The sequence below is a fragment of the Mus caroli genome, chromosome 17, assembly GCF_900094665.2.
Source record: "Mus caroli chromosome 17, CAROLI_EIJ_v1.1, whole genome shotgun sequence".
Classification (NCBI taxonomy): Eukaryota; Metazoa; Chordata; class Mammalia; order Rodentia; family Muridae; genus Mus; species Mus caroli.
The window spans coordinates 9,873,258-9,882,105 of NC_034586.1; the positions used below are offsets into that span (position 1 = coordinate 9,873,258).

The 8,848-nt window shown below is 50.9% G+C and overlaps 1 protein-coding gene across 2 annotated transcripts in view; it reads right to left on the minus strand.

Annotated features, from left to right (window-relative positions):
• Positions 1 to 3,030: 3,030 nt before the first annotated feature.
• Dact2 (dishevelled binding antagonist of beta catenin 2) overlaps positions 3,031 to 8,848 on the minus strand; it is a 9,494-nt gene continuing 3,676 nt past the window's right edge. For both annotated transcript variants that reach the window (XM_029471581.1, XM_021186519.1), the window contains exons 2-4: positions 7,067 to 7,199; positions 5,757 to 6,032; positions 3,031 to 5,069 (exon numbers count right to left, since the gene is read on the minus strand). In XM_029471581.1, the coding sequence (XP_029327441.1) occupies positions 3,418 to 5,069; positions 5,757 to 6,032; positions 7,067 to 7,199 (2,061 nt within the window). In that variant the 3' untranslated portion in view covers positions 3,031 to 3,417. The remainder of the gene's footprint in view (positions 5,070 to 5,756; positions 6,033 to 7,066; positions 7,200 to 8,848) is intronic.

Genomic DNA, 8,848 nt, shown 5'->3' on the forward strand with positions numbered 1-8,848 from the left:
AAGATTTTATTTTAACTCAAACACGCTAGAACTTATAAAAAGTTCCTAAAGAGCCTGTGCCAGACGCCTCAGCTTACTGCCCTGTGCTCTTCGTCAGGTGCCATCCGTCAGCCAGTGTACCTCAGGCGCCTGCGAGTCTCCATATCATAGCTCACACTGCCCAGAGGGCTTCTGCTCTTTCCAGGAGTAGATATGTCTGTCTGAAAGAAAATTACTCTAAAATATGTGAACTGAAGCTCTTAGGGAAAAAGCCACACCTATGTTAAACATTCTACAAGGCTGATTGACTGATTAGACCTTCAGTGACTGTGGAGAGATGGAATGTTGCAGGCTGGGAGACAAATGAGCTTGAGTTATTGTTGGTCCTCCCAATAGCTATTTATTGCCCAGCTCTGTATGTGGCCTAACATCTTCCTGGCTGTTAGGTAAATCCTTTTGGAATGTACAAACAGATCCCTTAGATTTCATCAACTCCCAAGCTAAGGATGCCATTGGATGATGTCTAAGGCTATAGTAGAGATGTTCTTTGCTTTGTTGTAACCCAGCTACTGGTATCCCCACCAAAATATTTTAAAAGACCCTTGATTTATGATTTTCTTTGTTCTGCTGATAGAAAGATTGCAGAAAATTGTTACTGCTTTAGAACATGGTATTTGGGCAACCCAAACCTGTGTTCCAGGGCAATATTCACTTATGTCTGGCTACAGAATAGACTGTCTCTTACTCCCTTTGAGGTGAGAGCAGTGTATTCTGCCAGAGGAAGCTAAGTGATTTGCTAAGGAATGTGCTGATCGATCCTCTTTCCTGAGCGCTCTGCCAATGACCATCTGTAAATGCTTCCAAATGCCCATCACGGGTGCCCCACCCACTCCTCTGCAATGAGGTCCCCTGGCCAGCACTGTTCAGGAGCTGGGTCTCATTTGTGTTCCTGCTGCTCTGTTCTCTGAATGAAGGTTTCCTGCTTTGCTTTAACAAGCCTCGCTGGAGATTTTTTTTTTTCCAATGAGGAAACAGGAGGGTAAGGGGATGGATGGACACACATACACACATGTGCGTGCACACATACATACACACCCACCACCACAGTGTGAGTTGAGAGCAGAGAAAGCTGAGAAAACACAGATTTTGTCTGCAGCTCCAGGCTTTCACGGCACGTGCATGGTGAGACAGGCCCACATCTTCCTGGCTACAGTGCAGAAGTTTTGGTGGCCATGTTGGCACCTAAGTGGTCTGCAAATCAAAGCAGGTTTGCTGTAAAAGATGAACATCGTTAATAATACTGAGTAACCCCAACCCATCACAGTCCCCCCTATGCTGATCCCATGTCAGCAATCAGCAGCACATGAGCTGTTATGACAGCACATGTCCCCAAGAAGCATGCATTCCATGGGGTGCCTTTGAGTCTCCCCAGTCCTCCACTTGCAGAGAGAGAGAGAGAGAGAGAGAGAGAGAGAGAGAGAGAGAGAGAGAGAGAGAGAGAGAAACATGCATTCCATGGGGTGCCTTTGAGTCTCCCCAGTCCTCTACTTGCAGAGAGAGAGAGAGAGAGAGAGAGAGAGAGAGAGAGAGAGAGAGAGAGAGAGAGAATGTCCAGCAACAGCATGGACATTGGATGGGGCTCATGCCATCTTTAGAAGAGTCAGAGCTGAGTATGCAGCCTCAGGTATGGGCAGGGGCCTAGACAGCTTCGTCAGGGCTCAGACACGTCCCAGTAGCCTCATGGGCAAAGATTGTGCCAAACCACTGCTTCTCATAACCTCAGGAACAATGGGGCAAAGAATTAGAGCATTTTAGCAGCACACCCTGTGGTATGTACTGAGTATTAGAAGTATATAGCTATCTTATTTTTCAGGGACTCAAAGCTGAGATTGCCTTGAATCTCTGGGCTCAAGACTTTGGAATGATGTTGGAACTGAGGCTGTGGAACTTTTGGAAGTGGACTAAAGCCATAAGCCTTTGAGGACCCCAGGTAGAACGCTGTGGTTCAAATCTGGAATGCCCCTCACAGGCTCCTGTATTAAACACGTGCTCCCCTGCTGCTGCTAGTGTTTGGGAAGACTGACAACTTTCAGCGTTAGGTCCTGGCTTGGGGAAGTTGACTCACTGGAGGCTGGTCCTTTGGAGTACATTATCTGGTGACATCCCATCTTGTTTTCTGCTTCCTGGTCCGCCATGATATGAACTGTCTTGTCATATCATGCCTTCTCGGAAGTGATAGACTGAGCCCTCTGAGGCCATGAGCCAAAACTCATCTTTTACAATAAAGCTCTGGTCATACTGGTTTTTAATTTTCCCTTAAATTCCAATGAAAGTACAAGGGAGACAGACGCCCTGGCCTGAGCAATTCCAGGAGGCACAGGCAGAAAGTCAAGGCAGATACTGGGCTGTTTGCTTTTCAGAGATTACTCCCTTGGCCCCTTCAAAATGTTTGCGCTCTGGTGTGGTTTGCCGAGAAAACCCCTTGCTTCCTTTTGCTTCAAAACTCCCAAAGCATTCATTCTCTCCCTCCCTCCCTGCTCAAGGGAAGCCGACTTCTTTGTTCTAAACCTTAATCCATTTTGAAGTCTCTTCACCCTTCACTCCATATACAGCTTCTCAATACAAGAATATCTAGCCCAGGTGTGATTCTTACTGTAACAGTACTTTCAGCCAGTCTTCCTGTCTCCTTATTTTCAAGGCTTCTGTCAAGTATAAAGGGGAAGGGAATCCCATAAAATGCACCCCCTTCTCCCCTCTAGGGCATCATGTAAAATGGATCCAGAAAGCTACCTGTGACTGCAGCCTTGAACAGCTGAGCTGAAAACCTGTCATTCGTAAGAATGGTTGGAGAAAAATGACAGATTTTTTTCTTTACAAACATGAAAATAAGTTATAATTTATAATTGCTTATAAAGTAATTTATAATTATAATTACTTTCCTACTCCGTTCACCTGGGTTGAATCCAGGGTTTAGGCTTTATTCTCCAAACACCTTTCTTGCCTCAGGTCCGCATGTGTCCCATGTTGGGAAGGAAGAGACAAGACAGTGGCTGAGGAGAAAGGAAATGGCTCTTTTATTTGGAACTATACCAGCATGGTATAGGTGTTTGTTCATACAACTGCAATATGGAGTTAAATGCAAATCTGGTCCGTCCCCGCCCCCGCCCCCCGCAAAGGATTCCATGTTTCTAAGATGTCTCTGGGGAGAAGTGTCTTATTAGAGACCTCTCCCCACAAATCAGGCAGAGGATGGTGAGGAGCAAAGTTGTGACTGCGGTCATGCAATGAAAATGGCTGGAGGGAATGTGACCCCAGACGACTCACAACCACAGTGAGGGTGGCTGAGAAAACTAAGCGCAATAGCAGGTTGATACCACCCTCCGCCAGCTCATCACATGGCACCTTCTGGGGTCCTAGGCTTGTCCTGAAACACTGCCATCACACCATGGTCATGACCTTCAGGGCTGCTGGCTGGAACCTTCGGATCTTCTTCTTCAGGGCCTTGGAGGCCTTGATGCGGCACAGTTTGGGCACAGGGGGCAAGGGTGGCCTGCTGCTTCCTGGGGCCCGTGAGGGCTGCTGGGGGGGCACCCGAGGCCAGGCCCACCCCCCTTGCCCAGCCTCTGCACTGCCTATTGCCAGGCGACGGCGGCTGCCCCGGAAACACCCTTCTGAATCGTTGCTGCTGGACTCGTCCCCAAAGCGGTTGGCAGTGTGGTCACTCGCCTCCTCGTCCTCGCTGGTCTCGGCAATGGTGGAGTGGTAAAGTGAGGCGCAGTCTGCAGAGTGCTCCGAGGGGTCCGACTCACACCTCGCACAGGCATCCTGACGGGCAAGTGTGGGCCTGCTCTGGGCCCTGGGACCACTTCCTCTCTTGGCTGGGGACCTAGGGAGCCCCAAGCTGGGCCCAGGTTGGCTGACTGAACCGGCTTTGGCTGAGATCTCCATGGTGGACTGCCACCTGCGCTGCTTCCGCCTGGCTGCTGAGCTGAAGAGAGCTGCCTCCATTGGGAAGAACGCTTGGGATGACGTTGGGTAACTTTCCCTCTGGGCCACCACTACGGGGACAAGGAAGGGCACGGGGTAGAGGGTGGACTCAGAGCAGGAGCGTCCAGGAGGCTCCCGGGCCAGTGTGGGCCTCCTGCTGAGACCTCCCTGATGGGGCCTGGAGGAGGGGTCCTGCTCTGTGGCCCGCTGCCTCTCTGGTTGTGGAGGGAGCTGCTTCCCTAGCCTTGGGACTTTCTCACTAACTCTTCTTCTGACCTTCATGGCCTTGTTTTGGGAAAAGCCCATCCTCAGCTTCACGGGAGAGGTTTCACCAGTGGCACAGGATGTATAGGCAAAGGGCTCCGGGGCCAGAGGTGGGCTCCCAGTGCCCAACACCCTGGATGGTGACAGGACTGGTCCTTGGCCATAGTCATTAAGAGGCTGTTGGGCCTGGGAGCAGGGTGAGGAACCAACAGTATTGTCTCCATGGACACAGGGATTCCAAGGAATTGTTTCTTCCTTTAGGGGGCTGCTGAGGGGCTCGGCACCCGCAAGGGACACAGGCCCATGTTGCTTGAGGCTGTCCTTGGCAGCACCCCTACCTAGTTTCATTCCTCCCCTGTCAGCTCCACAGGCCTGCTTCTCCAGCTGACATGTGCTCTCCGACCTCTGGCCACAGGACTTCTGTGGAAAAGCAGCTGTGTCACCTCCCTGCTCCTGCCCCACATCTCTCAGGGGGAGCTCTTGGCCCCGCAGATGCAACAGCTTGTGAATGTAGGCTTCGGCTGAGCCCAGCTCACGGATCGGCTCAGTTTGAGTCCTGTTCTCATCAACAGGGACCAGAGGAGGCTCGTGGGGAGGTGAACAGATGTCGAAACCCGGGGCTTCTTTGGGCAGAGCAAAGAGGGGACTCTGCAGGGCCACCGCATGGAGGGGGCTGGGATATGGGTACACCTCCTGGCCTCCCCTGGCTACTAGATCACGCTGGTACTTGGGGTCCAGGGCGTGGGCTGGGATCTCTATCCCCTGGCCCAGGAGGTGTGCAGCATCAGTACCAGCTCTCTGGAGCCCCACGTCAGCTGGAAGGACTCTTTCGAGATCACCTGGGAATGAGACCATGAGAAGCATGTCAATGCAGACAGATGCCAAGTTCCTGCTGCCCACAGGCGCGTAGAGACCCAGCTCTTCTGTATGCGGGTCCCTGCTCTTCCATTAGAGAGGTCAGGAGATGTCGGCTCAGTGCCTCACAGCTTGGAGGCTACCTGGGACAGCTAAGTGCTCCAGCATCCACAGCCTGAGAGTGAAACTAAGAATTTCACCACAGAGATAAAGGCTGGCACTGAGGCCAGGTCGGGGGAGGGGGGGGGATGGAAGGGTCCAAGTGATATCTTTTTCTCTTGGAAAATCATGAAGGGCATGAAGGGTGCTTGTAGACTGATCGTCACTCTGAATGTGCCACATTTAGATGTGATGTGGACGTCTCTTCCCAGCTACCAGATGGTCACTTAAAACCACATCCCCCCCCCCCCAGCCGGGCGTGGTGGCGCACGCCTTTAATCCCAGCACTCGGGAGGCAGAGGCAGGCGGATTTCTGAGTTCGAGGCCAGCCTGGTCTACAAAGTGAGCTCCAGGACAGCCAAGGCTACACAGAGAAACCCTGTCTNAAAAAAAAAAACAAAAAACCCCACATCCCCCGCCCCCATTTCATGTGAGGCTTAACCTCTTCCCCACTGGGCTAGAGGTATTATCATGTGCTGTCCCTCTCACTCGCTCCTGCCTCCCTCTCTCACCTGTAGACACTGGTCTGGGCCGGAACATGCCCCTCAGCCGGCCTGTGCCCTCTGCACCATGCAGGAGCCTGCTATCTTCTGTGGGCTGTGGGCTCCATGCAGGGACAGTGGTCTCATCAGCAGAGCGGGGTCGCCAGTCCCCCATGCCAGACCTGGACTTGGAGGGCTGGAACACAGGCAGCCAGCTACCCAGGGAGGGGGATAGACGGTCACTGCAAACAGATGCGCAGGAGGTGGACAGAGAACAGGAACCAGCGTCGCTCAGCTCATAGAAACCTGGGCAGAGCAGACACGGCGGTTAGTGTATCCCCAGAGCTCTTTTCTCTTGCTTTTACTGACACAGGGAGGGGTAAGGAGCAGGTAAGAATGCCTGTGGGGATGGGCACAGATTCTTGCTGGTAACCTTGGGAGTGGTTATGGGAACATCTGACCCATAGCTATACTCAGAAGGGGACCTCCGGTTGCTTTGGGTACTATTTCCTTTCTTTAATATGCAATTGAAGGGGAATTTCCTTCTCAGGAGTCCTCAGCCCCAGGGATTGCTGGGTTCCTAACATGTCCCAAGCTATACTGGAAAAGCCAATACCAAGAGTACAGAGGGGTTGCCTACCCACTCCAGGCTTGCTGTAACAACTGCCTTGTGACCACTGTAACCCAGAGACAGGGGTCCCTGCTTCCAAGTTTTACCCCATCCAGAGAATATTAAGAAAACAAAAGTGACCAAGTCACACAAGCCTGCAGAGACTGACAACAATGTCCTTCTGTAACCTCTGGGATGGAGGAAGGGACATATTTGTGTGATTGGCTAACAAATCATACTTATTTAAAATGAAGTAGGTGGTCTGTAAAATACCAGTTCATGTGGTCCATGTACATCCAGTAAAACCAGGCATTCATGGGGTGTTTAATACTATCAGAAAGGAGATTTTTCTGACATATATTACATATTACATAATATATATGTATATGTATATATATATGTGTGTGTGTGTAGTTTACATATGTATTATAAACTGTATTGTATGTAAGGTCTTTAGCTTATATATTATTTAAATATATACTATATTTACATTTTTCTTTCAGCATGTTTAGTTAAAGCTTTTTTAAGTCTTCAGTCACATACACTTCCCAGGCTGCCCAAGGGACCTCCCAACTGTGAGATCAGCTGAGGACACAGGCTGAGGCTGTCACTATTCCTAATGTCAGGTCAGACAGTGTCCGTGAGGGGTGACAGTGAATGCTGTACTGCCCTTCCCAGGGTAGGATCCTGGCAGCCCAGACCGTGGATGTCCAGTCATCGTGAGCCATACCTGAGCTGGGTCTGCTGTCACTATCCAAGGCCTCGCAAGAAGACCTGCTCACATCCAGCTGCAGTTCACTTATCTGCTGATCCAGCTGGTCCAAGTGTGTCTTCAGGCCAGCATCCTGTCTCCTTAGCCGTGACTAGGAGGTAAAGGAGGAGGAGGAATAAATCTGATGTGAGAACAGAATCTACACCAAGGTCCGATGGTGAAAGGAAGACCCAAACTCCAAACTCAGGTCAAGCACACCCAACCGGCATCTGCTGCCAACTGGTGGGAAGCACCTTCTTGGGTCTCATGGCATGGACAGTAAAGGTGTTGTCACCCCTCGGTATGTGCCCACAGGTACACACACACACACACACACACACACACAGAATGTAGTCCACACAAAGTGGGGGATGTTTTGAGTACAGGAGCACAAACTAATCAGTACTGTTTGATAAAAAACCAATTCCTTTCAGCCCTGCACTTTCTCCACATCTAAGCTGGCTGGATACATCTTTTCTTCATTAAATAACAAGTGAGTTTAAGGCAGACAGAGGGTGGAGCCCAGGGGGCGTGGCTTGCCTGTTGGGGGGCGTGGCTTGCCTGTTGGAGAGCGTGACCATTATTTTTCTAGTGGGAACAACATCTGAATCTCAGCAGTACAGAAGACGCTGGCAGTAATGACTTCCTGTTCATTTGTGATGGAAAGAACAGGGCCATCACATGACTTGCTGTTTGAATAGCCTATTGAGGATGGATGCCTCCCCTGGCTTTTTAGGGCTGATAGGTCCCACACTCCGACCCAGGGTCTGAATGCGGGGGTGTGTGTGTGTGTGTGTGTGTGTGACTGAGAGCAACAGTATCTCCTATAACCATCGGTGACAAAGCTGAACTTTGTCAAAGCAAAACTTCCCGGAACCAACACCTGGTCCAGAACCTGCTTCCATCGTCACAGTTACAAACACTTTCCCAGTGACCACAGGTGTCTGTCCCCTTTCCACCCACGCAGAAACTGACACTGAGATGCATCAAGGGACTGACACAGATTTTTCCTGTAAAATCCTACCTTAAAGTCATAGGGCCCACAGACATAACGCCCCTCTGCCAGGACCAGCTCTAGAGAGCAACAGTATCTATCTGCCTCTCTCAATCTGGGCTTGTCGTCTTCAAAGGTCCAGCTGGTTGCCTTGCACAAAGGTTGACCCCTGTGTGCACACCTGGGCCAGCCCCGGGAGCGGAGCGGAGACCTCAAGGAGGTTGAGATCTCAAGATCTCAGGGTTCTTAGGGGCCTCAGGGCTCCTCAGCTGGGCTGTGCACACTCTCAGGACTGATGCCATTCTCCCTAAGACTCCCTCTAACTCTGGCTCAGGTCTTCATCCTTTTCCTTAGGCTGAACTTGATGATCAAAGCCACTGTGACCAGGACGGGCCTCAAATGGCTACACAGCCAGGCTGTGCAACTCTTCCCAGAACCAAGCCTATCTACGGCCTGCAAGATTCATGCTGGCTTCACGGAGGCTTTGGAGCACTTAGGTAAATCCCCCAGATTTGAGTCAGGTGTCAGAGGCCTGATGCAAGCGTACTGGCTAGTTTTGTGTCAACTTGACACAGCTGGAGTGATCACAGAGAAAGGAGCTTCAGTTGAGGAAATGCCTCCATGAGATCCAACTGTAAGGCATTTTCTCAATTAGTGATCAAGAAGGAAAGGCCCCTTGTGGGTGGTGCCATCTCTGGGCTGGTAGTCTTGGGTTCTATAAGAGAGCAGGCTGAGCAAGCCAGGAGAGACAAGCCAGTAATGAACAT